Raw genomic sequence first — 20,129 nt, 5'->3', positions numbered from 1 at the left:
GGGGAGGAGTGTGGACAAGCTCACACATTTCTCAACCTGACCCCACCCATCCTGTGGTTTGCAGAAACATCCCTTGGACTAAGTTGTTTTCAAGTGCGTGGTTTTCAACATGCTACAAGTTTTTGTTTTGGGGAAGCATCAATCCTCACCCTCCTGACAAAGAAAAATAACAGAATTGGGTATTTTTTAGTGTAAAGAAAAAATATAAGCAATATAGACAAAAGCGAATAAAAATGCACCATCTCCTGAGGCAAAGTCCTTGACCCTGGTGGGCGAGCGGGCACGCGCTGATGTAAACGGGGCCCTCCTGCCACTCCTGCTCCTGTGAAATGTCCCCATTTCATGCCACAGCACAGCCCAGAGACCCTCATATATTGGCAAACAGGTTTTCATCATCCAGTTTTTTGTTTGTTTGTTTTGATGGAGGCACTGGGGATTGAACCCAGGACCTCGTACACGCTAACCCTGTGCTCTACCACTGAGCTATACCCTCCCCCCTCATCACCCAATTTAAACAAACTCCAAAGTATTTCATTTTCTGAATGTTTTGCACTTGGTTTAGCCCTTCCTACTCTGATGGAAGCCTAGGTGGTTTTCATCCTTAACCATCTGCTCACAGGTTTTGGTGTGGGGGCAGCGTACAGCCAGGGAGCCCCGGGACCGTCGGAGAACTTGTGAAATGGGTGGACGTCACTGTCCAAGCATCCCCGTCAACACCTCCCCAGATGTCTGAGAGATGAACATGGCTTGCCTCTGATGAAAGCACCTGCAGACACTGAGGGAGGTTATGGCAGGAGATCTGAAAGGAACCAATGTTATGGGCAAGGATTTATCTCGGTCCCATCTGGCTTTTGTACATTTTAGTGGGTGTTCAAGGCTAAAGGAGTTTCACACATTTCCAGCACATCTTCCCACACGGTTTCCGAGGCCCAGCAAAGTCTTGACTCCCTCCTTGAGTGATTTGTGGTTTATAATTTGTTGATTCATTACTCTTTGGGCTGTTTGTCAATAATCCAAGAAAGGCAGTGTGGTGGGTTGCCAGCTCTGAGGTCAGGCTGACTTAACTCTTCTGACCCGTGTGACTTCAGGCAAGCTCCTTACCTTCCACGGGCCTTAGTTTACTCATCTGTACAATGGGATCATAATGGAACCTACTGTATAGGGCAACTGCTAAGATGCTGAAGGACTTAGCCCAGGGACTACTGATCTACCTGGGTGTTCATCCAGTCTGGCACGCCTGATCCCTCATACCAGGCTCAGAACCCCATGGCTACACACCCAGGCCTGACTGAAGGGTAAGAATGTGGACTAGAGCAGTACTTTCCTCCTGTTGCAGAAACACAAACTTTTGCTCTGCTTACAAACAGTATTCATGTACGACAGTGCCTGGCAGGACAAGGGTGCCATCAAGATTTGCTGAATTGAATTATTCACAATAGCAAAGACATTGAAACAACCCAAATGTCTGTCAACAGATGACTGGATAAAGAAGATGTGGTATATATACACAGTGGAATACTACTCAGCCATAAAAAGAATAAAACAGTGCCATTTGCACCAAAAGGGATGGACCTGGAGATTATCATTCTAAATGAAGTAAGCCAGGGAAAGAAAAATACCACATGATATCACTCACATGTGGAATCTAAAAAAAAAAAAAGGATGCAAATGAACTTATCTACAAAACAGAAATAGACTCACAAACATACAGAACAAACTATAGTTACCAGGAGGGAAAGAGGGTGGGAAAAGATAAATCAGGAGTTCAAAATTGGTACTTCTTGGGGAGTGATGGAAATGTTAGCTATCTTGATTGTGGTGGTGGTTTCATGGGTGTAGACATCTATCAAAATTCATCAAATTGTACATCTGAAATATGTGCAGTTTACTGTACAAGAATTATACCATGATAAAGGTTTAAAAAAAAGACACTGAAGGCTACTGACAAAAAGTATGGAAAATGAGAAGCTGCTATAATGCTTTGAGACCTAAAGATAGATCTTCAAATATAACTTAGTTTGAATTCTAGGTTATAAATCTGTTTTTAAATGTTAGTTTTAATATAAATGAATCTTGTCTGGAAAACTGAAAAAAAAAGAAAAGATTTGCTGAATCAAATTAAATTGAAAATTATCATTGGTTTCATTCCAGTGGATAAACTGGACAGACAGACCTACTGGAAATTTTGGAAACATCATCTGAAGGCTGTTCAGTTAGGTTAATTGCTCACATTTCCAATATCTAGAGTAGGTCTCTGTCCAGAAAGATGGACAGAAAGACCAAACTGCAGAGAAGACTAGACATGTCTGGGTCTATGTGTGGAAGGATGTGATGAGTGTTTTATACCCAGAAGCTGAAATAGCAGGTCTCTCCCCACCTCCTTCCCTCTTTTTGTCGTCAATCTCTAACGAAACTCTGTGTGGGAACATGTTTTAGCAGGAGGTGTCCTCTGCAGTGACTTCACAGCGTACTTCTTGACTGATTCTTCAAACAAGAGCAGTTTGCATAATGGCAAAAAATTCAGTCGGGAAGTTTGAGAGAGGAATTTCTTGCTCTCTGGTCAGATTTATGGAAAGGGAAGCAGGATGGTTGGAAATAAATAAAATAAGCGAAGAAAATAAAAGGCCTAATTTTACCCTGGAAGGACATTTTGGAGAGTGGAACCAAACCCCTTTCAAAGGCTTCTAGTTAATCCCTTTAGATGAACGTGATATAAAAATGGAATAACACCCTCAGTGCGGTGCCCGGGCAACACGCCGAGCCTGAAAGGTTCTGCTGTGGGGTTTCTGGTAGTTGGATCCCCTGGCATAAAACTCGGCCCCCTAACACTTGTCTCAAGGTGTCTGTTGGTTTTGGCGACCTTCTTGGACTCTTCTTGACCTGTAAGCCGTCAGTCTCTCTCCGCATGACTCTTGGCTTCTGCATCTTTTGATGTATCACCACTAAACTCCCTGTACCGGCTTCAGCCTTGAGAGACCCAAAGCTGGCCCCCTCTCCTGGCCTTCCTGCCTGGAAAGGGGGTCCGATAGAGCTGGACACTTGGTGATAATGTGCTTGGCTCTTGCTGCCTTTGGTGAGGAGATGGGGGACTGAGGCAGAAGCAGGAACAGCCGGCAGGACACTGAGGTCGGCTCAAAACCCGGCACACAGTCTATAGACTTTGAAGGTCTTTTCCAAAAGCCATGGCACCTTCTAGAGCACGGGCACCTGTCAGAACCAGCACGGCTCTGGCAAATCTCAGAGGCTCAAAAACATGTCGTTGAGTCACTGAATGAGCCCAGAGGGCTGCTTAAATTGCCCCCATGGCTGAGTGCCCCCGGGACATCGTGACAATGGCCTGCCTCCCGAGCTATGACTCCGTGTCGGCACCCACCTGTGCTCGGCCGACCTCTTGCAGACTGACAGCTGAGTTCTAGAAGGCTCTCTCTGCAGTTTTCCATCCGTGCTCCTTTCTGGTTCTTCCCTCATCACTGCTTCCCTGGCAATGGACCAGGGCTTGCAAGGGCTGAGGTCCTTTAAGAAATCCTTGTGGTTCTCAAAAGAATAGAGTCAATTTCTCAACAGCTGTTGTCATTTGCTGTTCTGGGCTCAACAGGGGTTTCAACCACCCCTGGCCTCTTCCCACTCCATGCTGGTACCACCCATCCCCTCAAAGTTGTGATCACCAAAACTGTCTCTAGATATTCTCAAGTGTCCCTTGATAGGAGTGGGGGCCAAACTGGCCTCTCCAGGGCAGGAATATCTAGTCTCCTTTCCGACTGACACGTGGGTACCACGTGCCTCTCCTGGACCCTCTGAGGCAATGAAGGTCACCCCCCATTAGGCTTTGTGCTCCACTCGGCACACATTGGAGCAGTTTTCATCACTCCCTGAATCTCTAAGTCCACCTTCCTACTCCACCAAATATCACTTTAGACCCCCACCTGGAACTCGGGCCCCAGGGTGCTCTTGGGAGAAGGATGGAGGGGAGGACGAGTCTTCCGGAATGTACCAGATTGCATCATCCTTTCTGAGGGGACGATGCCTGATCTGAATGAAGAAAAGGAGTGAGCCTCCAGGACAAGGAGCATTCATTACTGGGGGAGTAGCGATGCCCAAGATGGGAACATACATGGTTTGTTTGAATAACAGTAGAGAGGGCAGAGGGGCTGGATGCTGAGAGAGAAAGGGAGGATGGTAGGGGGTGACTCTGGAGAGCTACCCCAGGGGGCAGATCATGCAGGGCTCGGCAGGCCAGGGGAAGGACTCTGGATTTTATTCTGAGAGTGATGGGAATCCATTGGAGGTTTCATGTAGCGTCTGTGGACTGAATTGATTGAAGCCGAACATGATTGCTCTGGATGCTGCCTGGAGAGGCGAGACCAGCAAGAGGGGAGGTGGACAGACCAGTTTAGAGGCTCCTGCAGTGATCCAGATGGGAGGTGAGGGCAGCTGACCCTAGGGTGGTGGTAGTGGGGGTGAAGAGGTCAGATTGGGGATGTTTTTTCAGGAGACAGAGTCAAGAGGATTTGCTGATGGCTTGGAGGGGAGATGTGAGAAAAAGAGAGGCACCAGAGACAGCCCATGGTCTTGGGCCAGAGCAGTTGCGTGAATGGTGGTGCCACGTCCTGAGATAGGAAACACCGGGAGAGGAGGTTTGGAAGAGAAACTTGAGTGTAGACCTATTACGTTTGTGATGGCTATTAAATATCCGGGTGGAGCTGTGGAGCAGGAAGTTGGACCAATGAGTCAGCCCTTCCAGGAACAGGGCTGGGCTGCCGGTGTTAATGTGGGCTCATCAGGAGGCAGAGGGCGTCTGAGTTCAGGCAGCTGAACGAGATCACCAAGGAAGTGCATGCGGATGGAGAGATGGACCAAGGGCTGAACCTTAAGCAATGCAACATCCAGGGATCTGGAAGATGAGAGTGACAAGAAAGTAAACTGAGCAGCAATAGGCAGTAAGTTAGGAGAGGGACCGAGGGCTGTGGAGAGTGTTTCGAGAGTGAGGCAGAGACTGACTGAGTTAAGTGCTTCCATGAACAAGTAATAGGAGGTCTGAGAGTTGCGCTGGTAAAAGCTGTTTCTGTTCCCTCTCCTGATGAGAGGGAAAGGGGAGGGAAGGCTGGCTGGAGAGGATGGGAGAAGAGGAAGTGGGAAGTGAGCACCAATAACTCTTTGTAGGAGTATGTCTTTAAAGAGGAGCAGTGAATCAAAGCGGTAGGTGGAACAGGGTGTGACATCAAAGGACGCTTGGGTTTGTCTTTAAATGTGAGAGAAACAACAGTGTGTTCATGTATTTTTAATTTCAACAAATTTACTGAGCGCCTCCCATGTGCATCTGAAGATGCAAAGGCAAACGTTCCTTCTGAAGAGTTTACAGGACAGTGAAGGGGAGAGAGAGAGAGGAATACAGCATCTCATTACCATGTAGCAGGTGCCATAGAAGAGGGCACAGGATGTGTGAAACCTCAGAGGAGAGAGACTTAGCTGACTTGGGGGAGATGAAATCTAGGTAGAGTTCCTGGGGGAGGTGATGACTGAGGCAAACTATGAAGAACGAGTAGGAATTAGTCTGCTTCAGAAGGCAGGGAAGGGCCTGCCAAGAAAATAAACTCACAGAAGGGAAAAGGCAGGAAATAGAATGGAATGTGTTTAGAACAGCAGGAAATTCATGATGACTAGAACAGAAAGAGAGAGAAGGGGCAAGATCCAGCCAAAGAAAGAGGAAGTGGGAGGTCCCGGAAGGTTTTATTTTCCGTGCCAGTGAGCTCAGCCTTTAAACTGAAGAAAACAGGGACCCACTGAAAAGCTTAAGGAAAGGAATGAGTTGCTTGGCATTTCAGAGAAATCAATCCATACCACGTGCAGGACAGATTTGAGGAGGGGGACGCACTGGACGCAGCATGCCCGGGTAACCGTGAGGCATATTTTGGAGGTGAAACTGGCAGGCCAGGGAGTTTTACATGAAGAGAAGGAGAAGTTAAAGATGACAGGAAGTGGCTCACGGGAGAGACTGGATGTTCACCTGAGGGAGGCTCAGGGTGAGCGTTTCGCAGGGACACAAGAGAAAAGAGTTTGAAGTTCAACAGAGAGGCTGAGCTAAAAACATAGATTTAGATTCATAGTTTGATGTGGAGGGAAACTTACAAAATAGTAAACTTTGGCTCCATGGCTGAATTTTATATAAAATGACATCTATCTATTCACCCATCCATCCATTCAATAAAACAACATGGAAAGATTGAGTCAAAATATTAATAGGATTTACTTCTGTGTGGAGCTATTTCCTTATGTGCATTAATTTTTTTTGCAATGAATGTGGATCACTAATATGATAAAATTATAAATGTTTACTTGCATATAAAAGAGATATAAGGACAACCAGAAGACATTGACGTGTCAGAACATAAGGGGGTGGATTTTCAGGTAGGATCTACAGCAGTGAAGTGTCCATTGAGGTTGGGAGCGATAACAGCTCCTTGGGTTTGCAAGTTGGGGGTCTCTATTGCTCATGGAAAGGACAGTTTTGGTGCTGAATACTGAGGTCAGATTTCAGGAGGTGAAAAAGTGAAGGAGGGGAAAGGAGCCGTAAACAGGGGGAGAGAGTGAAGTAAAAAGATGGGTGGAGCAAAGGCGTGGAGGAGATGGGAAGGGATGGGTCCGGAGTCTTAAGTGGAAGGATCTTCCTGGGACAGGAGGAGGGCGGTGCAGGGAAAGCGTGAAGGTTGGGTGAGTCTTTGTAACCGCGGTGGGAAATTGATGTGGTCCCTCAAAGTTGGTCTTTCCGTAAGCTCTGAAGTCATCTCCTCAAAGTGAAGGAGTCTGCCTGCTAGGGGCTTTGGGTCCAGCGGAGTGAAAAAGGCATCTGAGGACTGGTGAGGTCAGAGAGTATGATTTAGAATCGTACCATCTCTCAAGGTGATTTCATTTCCTCTTGTACTAGGAGTACAGGAGAGAGCTCAGGCATTGAACATGGCAACGTGAGTTATGTATTGACCCACGGTGGCATCTTGCCCATCAGATGGGGTGTAAGCATGGAGGGGGGAGGGGATGGTGTGCAGGGAGAGGAGGCGCTGAGGAGGCCTGGGGTGAAGGAAGCCATGGCAGATGGGCAGGGGAGGGTGAGTCTGAGGTGCAAATGAGCTTGGTGAACAGCTGCGGTCGGGGGAGGAGGTGGGAACACTGGCTGCAGAATGACTGATGGTGGGGTTTTAGAGCTTTGAACTTCCAGTATGGCGCAGTTCTGGGTGATAATGAGGTTGGGAGGGCCATTGTGGGAGCAGGCGGCTGGAGCAGAATGGAGGCCAAAGCCACTGGGGCTAGGTGAGTTAGATCTCTCCTCTACACCACCTTTACTCAGATAGCATTTCAAGAAATGTGTCAAGAATTGCCTCCCTCATGGCCTGAAAAGTTGCTGAAACACAGTAGATGCAAGGCATGATTTATATTTGGTTTACACGGCTTCCCTGTATGTGGAAACAGCGTTGCAAATTAGCTGAGGAAACTCGAAGTTTCCTTCTTCGGTCATGAAACTGTGTGTCATGACTCTGCCAACACAAGATAATGACAGGATGTTATCTTTTGATTGTTAATTAACAAGTGAAATGAATGTCTAGCTCTGGTGCCTGCCAAGTGCCCCCATTAACATCCACCCCATAGGGGGCAGAGGAGCTGTTCCTCAACCTGGCAACATGGGGGACCAAATGGGCCTCTCCCTTTCAGGGGAAGCTCTTCCAGGGACATATGCCGATCACCTGTATCGGCAGTGGGTTGAATGTTGGCTCCCTGCCCCCTGTCCACTTTCTAGACCCTGGAACTCATGAATGTGACCTTATTGAGAAAAAGAGTCTTTGTAGACATAATTAAGGATCCCAAGGCGAGATTGTCTTGGATTATCCACATGGGCCCTAAATGCACTGACAGACGCCCTTATAAGAGACAGAAGAGGAGAAGATGTGGAAACAGAGGAAAATGCCATGTGAAGACAGATGAGGATAATAGAGGGAGGCAGCCACAAAGCCAAGGAACGCCTGGAGCCCCTGGAGACTGAGTGAGGCAGGAAGGAGTCTCCCCTGGAGCCTTCAGAGGGAACAGGTCCTTGCTGATGCCTTAATTTTGGACTTTCAGCTTCCAGAGCTGAGAATACCCAGTTGGTGGTAATTGGTTATGGCAGAAAGCAATGCAGTGTCCAGTGCAAAGGAAACCCCTCTTCTTTAGCCTTCTGGAACAATTATCACTAAGCACACTATTGTGAAGCTTGAAAGTTGATTCACTAAAGTCGTATATTTAATTTCATGCAAGAGGGGAATTTATCTAATTTTGAATGAGACAGAGTCTGGTTCCATGCCCAGAATTACGCAGAAAAGTTGATTGAAACATGCTGCTTGCCTGGATAGCTAAAACGCTCTGAAATCTGCTCGGTCCTCATCTGACTGGGTGAAACAGGAAGGTGCAGGCTCACAAGGTCTTAACTATGTGAGCTGCACAGACCAGAGAATCAAGGGAGAGCAAGTCAGTGCGTTCCAGGCAGAACCCTTTCAATGCTAGGTCCCTCTCTTGCCTGTGACTCACAGAGCAATGTACAGCATTTCATGGAAAACGGAGTCAGGCTAAAAAAAAATCATCAGTTTGATATAAACTAAACAACGTTCACGTTCTTCATTCATTCATTTATTCACTCCTTCAACCTTTCCACAAATCACGACGAGACACCCACCATTTCTGAGGAACTGGTTGCTGGGATATTTGGTAAGTTCAGCAGAAGAGGCTGCCAAGCTTCGGTGGAGCACACAGTCTGGTGACATTAGAGCTCAGGAAGTCATTAGAAGTCACTGAAATGGCACTCTGTCATCTCCACGTGACTAGCAAAATAATTAGGTCTCTGATACCATCACGTTCTCACGCCGCATGGAAGCGTGTGTGCTGGTACAACCACGTACCAGGAAGCCCTGAAGCTCTGTGAGTAACTGGTTCTGAATTACCCTCATTGGTGGAGGGGAAGCATGATCCGGGTAAACCAAACAATGTAATAAATCAATACGATGCCAGGGCTCATGACTATGTTCTGTTTCGCTCTATCGTTTTGAAGATCTCTCTACTGATGAGCATCTTTCTTTATAGAATAGAATGGGTTGATACTCTTTCAGATTAGATTATAAGTCTAGAATAGAAGTCTGGATAGCAGGGAGAGCCAATCTTGGAGTCTGTGTTGCAGCTCATCATCTGAAAACTGGAAGCCCATCTTTGGGACCATAAAGATCCCAAGGCATGTGTCTGATCTGCCCCCAGTCTGTGCCTGAGGATCTGTCCCCTGGGTGGTGTCACACACTTTCTTGGAAGTCTAGACTGGTTCCCATGTGTCTTTCACATACATAGCCCTGATCATCAGATTTATGTGTTTCCACCCATTGGCGCCTTTCTCAGATCCTGAGATCACTTGGGTACCTCGACCCTGTTCTCAGCTTGTTAGGGTTGAACTTCTGTCCCTGGTCCACCTCTGCAAATGCCATTTTCAACACTTTTTGGGACAGCCTTACTAGTCTCAACTTAGAAAATCCATTTAGGTTGACGTTGGCCCTTGGTCCTCCCTCCATTCCAATGTCTGCTGCAGTCAAACACTTCACCCTTGCCACTGCTCCGAATATTTATTTCTTCTCGTGAAATTGAGGCTACAACAGAAAATCAACCTTTGCATTTTCACGTAACTTACGTTTTTAAGGTCCTTTGAAAACCAGAAGTTGTTGATGCTATTCATTCTCTTCTTTAAACAAATCAGAAAATGAACACATCTCACGGATAGTATACCCTTCAATGACTTAAACAATAGTTCCAATTTTGTTAGTTTTTATACTTAAGAAGAGCCAAGCCCAGAGATTTCTCAGCCATGAAATGGACCACATATTGTCATGTATTCTTGGGCCTGTATTGTCGCTAGAGGACTTTCGTTTCCTTGGTCCTCAGAGCAAAATTTTAACGTGGGCAGCTTCGATTTCCATTTATTTAATCAAGCTGTAATATAGTCATAAAAAAGAGTTTGAGCCATGTAACCAAAGCCTAATTTTTAATCCCCATTTCACATGTTAGAATGCTGATGTAAGATAGTATAAACAGTCTGGTCAAAGTAATTCACTTGGATTCTTTTGAACCCCTTCCTCAGTTTAAATCTTGATACACCAGGGCAATTAGGAGAATAGGAATTGGCACGTCCCATTCCTGGGCAGCCCGGAAGCCTTTCCCACGCTCCACCAGTGGTTGCTTACAAAATGTGCTGGAACCCAATCAAAAAATGGGCAGAAGACTTAAACAAGCAATTCTCCAAGGAAGACATACAGATGATCAATAGGCACATGAAAAAATGCTCAATAGCACCAATTATCAGGGAAATGCAAATCAAAACTACAATGAGGTATCACCTCACACCAGTCAGAATGGCCGTCATTCAAAAGTCCACAAATCACAAATGCTGGAGAGGCTGTGGAGGAAGGGGAACCCTCCTACACTGCTGGTGGGAATGCAGTTTGGTGCAGCCACTATGGAAAACAGTGTGGAGATTCCTCAAAAGACTAGGAATAGACTTAACATGTGACCCGGGAATCCTGCTCCTGGGCTTGTATCCAGAAGGAACCCTACTTCAGGATGACACCTGCACCCCAATGTTCATAGCAGCACTATTTACAATAGCCAAGACATGGAAACAGCCTAAACGTCCATCAGCAGATGACTGGATAAAGAAGAAGTGGTATATTTATACAACGGAATACTACTCAGCCATAAAAACTGACAACATAACGCCATTTGCAGCAACATGGATGCTCCTGGAAATTGTCATTCTAAGTGAAGTAAGCCAGAAAGAGAAAGAAAAATACCATATGAGATCGCTCATATGTGGAATCTAAAAAAAAATAAATACAAAACAGAAACAGACTCATAGACATAGAATCAAACATGTGGTTGCCAAGGGGGACAGGGGGTGGGAAGGGACTGGGATTTCAAAACCTAGAATAGATAAACAAGATTGTACTGTGTAGCACGGGGAAATATATACAGGATCTTGTGGTGGCTCACAGCGAAAGAGAATGTGACAATGAATGTCTGTATGTTCGTGTATAACTGAAAAATTGTGCTCTACACTGGAATTTGACACAACATTGTAAAATGACTATAACTCAATGAAAAAAAAATGTTAAAAAAAATAAAAGCACATATAGAGGAAAAGGTGTTCTTTCAAATATTTCCAACTCAAATAATTTAATCACATAACATTTTAATAAATTTTACAATGCCTAATACTAAAAAAAAACCCCCAAAACCCCCACAAAATGTGCTGGAACTTCTTTTCCAATAATACAAGCACACAGGGGAGCTAAAGGCAAAAAGAATAACCCCAAAACCCAGATCTCCACAGTCTGTTTGGTGGGGACATTTTTTTTCCAAGTCCTTTCTATGGTCGGTTTACATGGGCATGTCACAGCCTCTCCACTCCTCTCTTCCCGTCTACAAATAAGGGATAATGATGTGCAATTTCGCCTAGCTACCTTACAGGAGAACTGTAGAAAAGAGTAATTTAGTGTTAATAGGTTCTTTGAAGATGAAAAGCGCTTCATAATTGCTCACTTCTATTATATTTTAAAAACCCATCTCAAAGATACTCCTCTTTCCTTAAGCTCATAACTTCAATAAATTAAAAATAATTATCCTTTCTCAACCTTATTATTCGAGTGCATAAAATATGATGTTCCCACGCAACGTATATTTCCAGGCTGTACCCAATATTACTGTCACTTTTTTTTGACCTGTATTTTTTTTCTCTTAACTTCTCACATATTGGTAAGTTGAGTGAAAAATCTGTTGTTTCTGCCTGGGGTGATTTCAGCTCTTTGTGTGAAAACTGCACGAATGTCTAGCTTTCTCCTCACTCTCTCTGCGGGGGCTCTCAGAGCTGCCAGCATCTTTGGCAATGTTTCTCCAAGTGTGACCACCCTTCCTTTGGCATCAGATTCCCTGGGGAGGAGGGGAGCGGTGCTTGTTCAAATACAGGGGCCTGGAAATGAGACTATCTGTGGGGTGGGTTCTGGGAATCTGCGTTTAAAACAAATTCTGCACTTGCTGACTGAAGTTTGAGAACCCCAGGCTCCAAGTTCCACATTCTTTTTTTTTTTTTTTAAAGATGGAAAAAAAAAATGATGTGAAGGTCAGAAGTGAAGTTTCACCTTAGGCATCAGCCATAGTGGTTCACGCATGGGTATCAGAGACGGGACGGTGCTCAAAGACACATATCTTCCCAAAGCAGAGGGTGTGAGTGTCCTGCTTGGCTCCCTCTCAGCCCGCTTACCTGCATCCATGCTTCCTCCCACCCCACTAAATAGGGGGGGTTCTTTTTTTTGTCCCAAGTGAAGCCCTTCATGTGTCCCATCTCTGCAGTTGTGCCTCTGTAACCCACCCTGGACAGGACATTCCTCCCTAGTCCAGAGGAAGACGGGGACCGCCCAGGTCTCAGAGTTTCTCTCTCCACTCGGGCCAAGATCTTCTTCCCTCCTGCCTCCTGGGGCTCCTGGCCCACCCATCTTCCACCTTCTTTAATAATTCAAGTCTTTCCCTCTCTTCTGATTTTATCTCCTCCAAAACCTTGCGCCCTTCCAGCTGCCTCACTTAAGTGAGCTTCCAGAAACAGCAGTTTTCAGAACGATGGATGGCTAATAAAGATGGAAGCAAGCAGAACTCCCTGGGGAAAGCGAACACCCAGCTCAAACAGCGGGGGCAAGTGCCCACAATAACGTCCTTGCACTGGAGCTGTTCTGGAGTGAGTATTTGCAATGTGGGGTTGTGAGTCTCTGCAACATTTCCCTGCTCCTTGCTCCCACGCCACGCCCAGCATGGTTTGCTCTCCCTCTGCTGGGGGCACATTCTTGCCCGCTGAGTTCAGGGTTTGGCCCTAAGCTAGTCTCTCATCTCTGCAGCTAATAGTGGGTTCGGCTGGGCCCGGGCATCCCCACCAGTGGTTTTGCTTTGTAATTGTTCCCTCCTGGTCTGGGGGGTGACTGAGGTGTGGCATCTGGTCCTCCTGCTGGCCTGGAGGGAGGGAGAGGGTGGCCTGCTGCTGGGCAGGTGACAGCACTGGACCGGACCAGACAGGAACCCCCTCTCTGACACCCCCACCCCCTCCACCGCCCGCCCTGCCCCCAGCCAACCAGAAACACTATGGGAATCCTGATTCCCAAGGGGCGTGGCCTCGTTCCTAGCTCCGCCCCTCATTGGAGTCCAGGAGGCAACTGTCCCAGGAAGCAAATGATTAAAGCCAATGGGAAGTTCTCTTCTGGATAGATTTGAAGGGAACTGGAGCATGGACTTGGCTCAGGGGCCTGACCACACCGTGGTTCTGGCCTGGTCCCCGCTCAGAGGCTGGGTTCTGCTGGTCCCGTAACCAGAGATGCTTGATATCTGACTTGTTCCAACGTTGCGCGTGTTTTTAAAGGACTACAGGCCACAGAAATATTCTTTATTCTGAAAAATATTGCTGCCTGTGTTCAGCTATGTGACACTTTTCATTTTCCCATCTTTTTCCTTCTGGGGACATGAAAGCAGTGTGTCTCAACTGGGAGGCATCAGGCAATGTGTGGAGACATTTTTGGTCGTTATAACTTGGGGGGGGGTGATGGCAGGACTGGAACTGGTGAGCAGAGACCAGGGATGCTGTTCAACATCCTCCAACACATAGGACCGTCCCCACAATAAGGAATTATCTGGGGGTAGTGGTAAAGCTCAGTGGTAGAGCGTGTGCTTAGCATGCGCAAGGTCCTGGATTCAATCCCCAGTCCCTCCACTGACAAAAACAAACCCACAAACAGATAGAAAAATTACACACACACAAAGAATGATCTGGCCCCAAATGTCAATAGCACCACGATTCAAATTAGAGAGGAATTTAACCAAATTGTTTGGTAGCCAAGCAGGGTGTGCTGCCATCATTAACTAAACAGTCCATTCTTTTCCAACTTCATTGAACTACTGTCTCTGTCCTATATTAAAATCTTGTGCATCCTTAGGTCCATTTCGGGATAATGCAAAGTGTTTAAAAAGAGCGCACTGTCTAATAGTCTGGAAAACCTTACTAGAAGTTTCTCGCAAGTTCTGAAGAAAGCTGAGTTAAGAAATGGACAGAGCCACACGTGGACACGCACATTTTGTGGTGCTTCTCTACGAATTCATGCCCGAGAGCTTCTCGAGGGCATCGCTAGGAAGGCTACTCAGAGTCAGCCAGAAATGGGACCCGGGAAGCGCTGGCAGGTGTCAAAGGGGAATTGGGGACCGCTGTTGGGATGGCGTGGGGGATGCAGGAGCTTCGCTCTCTGGTCCTTGACTCAAATGAAAACGACACATTGAGCTATTCTGTCAGGGGGCCCTTGGGGATTGAAGGACCAGGAGAGAGCCAACGGAATCTTGTGATCTTGTGGTTTCTACCTACTAATTCAGACTCTGCAGATGAAGCAAAGGATATTTAAAGGGTGTTATCCCGGACTTCTTAAATTCCATAAAACTCTGCAATTACCCTTAATACCCACTTGGCCAAACTTTAAACATGCTTGAAGGAGTTCCCCTTCCTCCTTCCACCTCCCTTTGCTAAAGACCTGAAAGCAGAAGATTTTTGCCACCCAAGTCGTGTCTGCTTAAAAAGGGAGAGGTCAGAGGTCAGAGTTCAGGGCAGGGGCAGAAGGACTCGAGAAAGAAGACTGGCTTGCAGTCAGCAAAGGCTTTTGGAGATTTTGGCTTCAGAGGTCCCGGAATTTCTCGTTGTGACACTAGTCCCGTTAGATCTGTCACCATCACTGACAGGAAAGGAGCCCAGGGAACTTTGGGTGGTTGTACAGAAACTGATCAAACAGCATCAGATTGAAACCTTCTCACACTGACCATTATGGAAAGCGTGACTCATCACAATTACGTCTCAAAATGTCACAGGCTAATACTTCAAACCAACAGAGCACGTGGCCGCCCTGGCATTCTTCCTCAGAATGGAGAAGTTCACCCATTTCAATCGTTCAGTGCATCTTAGATTTGCTCTGGGAAGAGTGGCATTCAGAATCACTGAGGCAGAAAAAGAATTTCCAGCCACGATTTCAGAGAGAACAATTAGTAGGCACTTAAATGACACTCCACAACGACCACTGTTTTCTGAATCCCAAATATTGTGAACTAAAAATTGAAATGATATGGGAACTGTCATAACCAAGGAGTTTTAACTGAGGAGTATTCCCTTCTTCCTTCCATCCACCCATCCAACTATCCAACCAACAAACCGTCCAACCGTCCAGCCACCCAAGCAATCATCTTCCCTTCTTCCCTCTCTCCTTCTTGTCCTCCTTTCTTTCTTTCCTTCCTTCCACACATATTTACTGAGTGCCAAGTTTATGACTAGGAAAGCAAGACCTCAGTCTTACAAGGCTCACATTTTAGGGGGAGAGACAAATGGTACTGAGTTATAAATACATAAATACATTTTCTTTCAGATCATGATAAATGCTGTCAATATCATAAATGTTAAGTTGGAGAGCTATAAATGGCTGGGCTATTTTAAATTCAGTGCCCAGGGAAGGCACTTAGAGGAGATGTGTCAGTTGAAATGTGAATTTTTACTATTCAAGCATAAAAACTTGAATATATATGCATTTTGTACTATTCATAATTTATTAGACATAAAAATAAGTCTGGAGCTTTTCAGATTTGAAGCTTTGTTGTTTATGCTCATTATTCAAAATATATGAGAATTCTTTACCTGGTATTTTTGTATACATCCTTACGCAAGTAGGAAATTTCATACACTGAACTTCCCACTGTCTATAACCCATCACTAAGTCTTGCTCATTTGTTCATTCTTCTGAAATAGCTTTCCATTCCCACGACTCCTGCCCCAGTTTGATTTTTTACCCTCTTGTCAAAGAACTATTTCAAAGAACCATTGCTTAAGTGACACCCTCATTGCCCACTCCAATTCAACTACTTGCGACCAGAGTTGATTTTCTAAAATACAGATCTGATCAAGGCACTCCTCTACCCTCCAAATCATCACCATCTTCATGATAAAATCCAAACTCCCTGGATGCCATCAAATGCCCTTCCCCATCTGCACAAGTTGCCTTTGTAGCCTCTTCCTCTATTTTGCAGCCACACCCGCCCAACATCTGCTTGGTCACCTGCCACCCTACAGTGAATACTGGGGCTCTCTACCTGGACATTCCCTGTCCCCATCTCTGCCAGCCTCATTCATTCTTAGAGCCCCTTGTATCTAATACTACTTACCATATAATGTGAAAAGTGCTATAAAAAAGGTATGCATGCATTTATCACATTGTATTGTAATTTGCCCAATGAAATATCCGTCTTTGCCTCAGTCTGGGGAGCTGACGCTGGAGCCAGGTTTTCTGGGTTCTGATCCCAGCTTCCCAGCTTGGTCTGTGACTATCTCTACGCCTTTCATTACATCTGTACCTTCTTTTCTTCATCCGTAACAGCAGTATAACTCAGTAGTACCCGGGTTATAGTATTGTTAGATGAATGTGTCTAGAACCGGGCTTGGCACGTTGAACAAGTTTTCAATGTATGTTTTGCCGCTTAGTTTTATATTAACTTCTGTATCTCCAGGGACACAAAATCAGGATACAATGGTGATTACAAGAATAAAAAGATCAGCCTATGAGCACCTCATTAATATGCAAATGACATAATCATAATCAAAGATTGAGCATCTAGAATTGGGAATTTTACTTCAAGATTTCTATAGTCAAAGACACGTACAGTAGACACAGTTTAGCAACTGGTGATATTTCTAGGGGATGGATTGAAAGTTCCGAACTGTAGAGGCTTTTCTGGTTATTATTAATCCCTGCTCTGTACACCTGATGGGTTTCCCACCATTTTCTGTCCTCCTCTGTGACCCCGGCGGGGGGTGGGGAGGGGGCAGGCTGCTATGGGCTGCAGTATCTGGAGATCCTGTTGCTCTCTGGTTAATTGATGGCTTGGCCAATGGGACTGGAGGGTGGATGGAGGGTATTGAGATGTTATTTCTCTCTCTGTCTGACTCAGGGCTGGCAGGGCTGTGTCCACCTGTGACCGCAGTCCCCGTGGGAGGCTCAGCAGGGATCCAGCTCCATCCCCTCTTTCTTCCCTGGCACGAGCATTACCTTTGAAGATTTTGACCGGTCCTTATCAACTCGGAAAGTCAGCGGTACAAATGTTGCCAGAGTTGCTCTAGGTCTTTGCTCAAAACTGGTCAACCCTTACCTTTAGCAGGAGTTAATACACATCTTTAAGTTAAAGGGCCCAGAAATAAGAAAGAAGCACAAACAAGCAAACAAAAACCCCAGGGGAACCAGCTGAAACCAAGATGTCTATGAATCTGACCTCCAACAGACCCAGAGCCTCATCATACATTGATCTGACTACATATTTGCATATTAAATGACACATCTACCAGCAGCCATGACCGGACATTAAGAACCAGAAAGGATAGAAAGGGGGTGGCACCCTCTTCCCCGGTAGACTAATGCATATGCCCCTTCCGGTACCTCTGGGCCGGGCACTTCTGGGCCTCTGACCTCTATAAAGGCTCCATCCAGAGAACTTGTCTAATTCCAACAACATCCCTGGAGTGTCCTTCCTACGTACTCAAGTGTAGCTGACACGCTGACACAGCCTCATCCAGCCAGAGATGAGCAGAGACAATGGAGCTTGGTTGAGAGCAGGGGCTGGGCAGCTGGCGAGGCGCCTTCCCCGGTTGGAAAGTCACTGAGGCCACTCTCAGGTGGCAACGAGCAGACCAGAAGTCCAGCCAGTCTTCTGTGCTCTCCATCAGGCCCCTGCGGCTGCACTGAGACATGCCTGATCCCAAGGTTTCCACTCGATCGCTGGGTCCCATTCATGCCACCGAGGTGCTCGCCCCTGTGGATCTCTGCCACCATCCAAACACAGTTCCCTTGGCCATCCGAATGATCATGTCTTTCTGCTGTCCTAAGCTCTGTCCTCCCTACTCTGGGCTATAAAGCCCTGGGGGCCCCTTTCTGTTGCTTGCACACCCCATCGGCCTCCACCTTCTCAGACTGCCTCCTTCCCCAGGCAGGTCTCCATCTGAGCACCTCCTGCGCTCACCCCAGTCCTCCCAGGCTGAGCTGTCTGGCCAGTCCTTCTCAGCTTCCCTCAGGGACCCTGGGCTCTGTCCACCCCTCGCACATCAGCTCTGTGCACCTCTCTGCAAGCTGTCAGCTCCTGCCCCAGCTGAGCCCCTCCGCCTGTGCTGGCACCTCCCAAACCTCAGTTTCCAGTCCAGCTCCCATCCCACTTACTGGGGCCACAGTTCCAGTTACATATTAATATATCCATCTGTATTTACTTTTTAAAGAAATTTTAATTTTTATCTTAAAATTTTTTTTTAATTTGGGGCATAGGTAATTAGATTTCTTTCTTTCTTTATTTTAATGGATGTCCTTGGGATTGAACCCAGGACCTTGAGCATGCTAGGCACGTGCTCTACCACTGAGCTACACCCTCCCCCAGTTCCATCTGTATTTATAAAGGAAACTGCAAATTCTACCTGTCAAAGAGCGAATTCCTCATCTTTCCTCTACGCATCATCTACTTCATGCAACACCCATCATGGTTAATTGTCCCACCCCACCCCACTGTGTAACCAGAAATCTTGGACACGCTCTGGATTTCTCTCTCCCTCACCTCGGCATTCAACCCGGGAACCAGCTAGTTCAGTCTCGCCCTGTGCTGAGATGTTCCAAAGTCAGGTCCCTCCTCTCTGGGACCCTGCTGCCCCTGCTTCGCGTGTGGCCCCTGTTTCTCCCCTTGACGTAGCAACAGTTTCAGAGCTGGTCTCACTCTTGCCAGCCTTACCGCCTCAAAATTCTCCCCACGCTATGGCCAGATTTATTTTCTAAAACTCAAATCCATCAACAGTATACTCTGCCCTCTCCTCCATCTCCAGATTCGTTCCCACCACAACCCCAGATCTCCGGTGCTCTCTGATCCACCTGCACTGCCCACTGAAAGCTTCATTCCCTCTCATGCCTTTTAATTCCTACTTCCAATGTGTGCTCCTTGAAACGTCTTTTCTCCCTTCCTCTGCTGACTCTCCTACTCAACTGTACCTCAAGACTCGACGCAACTGTCTCCTCTTTTTGTGAGATCCCTGGACTTCACTCCCCACCCCCCCATCCTCTGCCTTGGACTGACAGAGACAGTTTCCCTTGTGATTTACTACAATTCTAACATGTGTCTTGGGCTTATCCACACACACACACACACACGCAGCCCTATTTTACAGCAAGACGCAGAAGCTGACATTCACCGCATGACAGACCATCGGTCCAAAATCAAAGAATTTCAAACCCATGAATACTTTTGAGAAGCCTCCACCGGGAGCTCTCAGGATTTTAATAGAATTATTAATATTCAGGACCTGTGTCTCCTTACCTTAGCATCTCTTCAGAAGGCAATTCCAGTATCTTACATCAGTTTGCAGGGACAGGAAACTCACAGCATCTTTAGTAATTTATCTGGTATTCTGGGTAAAGATGGACACAGAGCCTTCCTTCTGGTGCCCCGTTATTAACTCTCACCCCACCCCCTTGGGATTTCGGACCCACTGCTCCAAACACAGTGGCCCTCTGGAAAGACTACTGACTCCTGACCAAGAAAGACCAGAACGCTCAAACACAAGATGGTGAAAATTCCTGCTCTTACCATTCAAGGTGGTTTTCCACAAACGCGGACATGGGGCTGATCTGCACGGTGTAAGTGTCATTGGCCGAGTACTCGAAAAGTCCGTAGTAGGGGTTGAAGAGCTCCTGAGACAAAAGGAAGAAGAACTCTCGCGAAGGACCACTGTAGTCCAGGCTGCAAAGGAAGCAGAGGCCCGGGGAGCTCATTACGTGTGGGAGGCGGGGGACCGTTTCCACGCGGGGGCTGGTGGGCCCTGTCGCATTCGGTGCCGGGGGAGCAGAAGGCAGCCTCTGCTCTTTATGGTGGATCCCAATGGAAATACAACTTGCAGGGGAGAATGAAGGTGCTGTGATGGGTTTGGGGATGGTGGCCTTACTAGATGAACTCTTTTTTTTAATTTTATTTGATTTATTTTTATTTTGGGTGGGGTAGGT

General features: G+C 46.6%; 1 protein-coding gene across 1 annotated transcript in view; it reads right to left on the bottom strand.

Moving 5' to 3' along the window:
• Positions 1–20,129, bottom strand: part of HECW1 (HECT, C2 and WW domain containing E3 ubiquitin protein ligase 1) — a 126,064-nt gene that overhangs the window by 25,229 nt on the left and 80,706 nt on the right. The window contains exon 19 of the mRNA XM_074367702.1: positions 19,717–19,869. Within this exon, the coding sequence (XP_074223803.1) occupies positions 19,717–19,869 (153 nt within the window). The remainder of the gene's footprint in view (positions 1–19,716; positions 19,870–20,129) is intronic.

Source organism: Camelus bactrianus, chromosome 7 (genome assembly GCF_048773025.1).
Source record: "Camelus bactrianus isolate YW-2024 breed Bactrian camel chromosome 7, ASM4877302v1, whole genome shotgun sequence".
Classification (NCBI taxonomy): Eukaryota; Metazoa; Chordata; class Mammalia; order Artiodactyla; family Camelidae; genus Camelus; species Camelus bactrianus.
The sequence above is the reverse complement of the archived record's forward strand: the minus strand, read 5'-3'. Positions and strand labels throughout refer to the sequence as shown.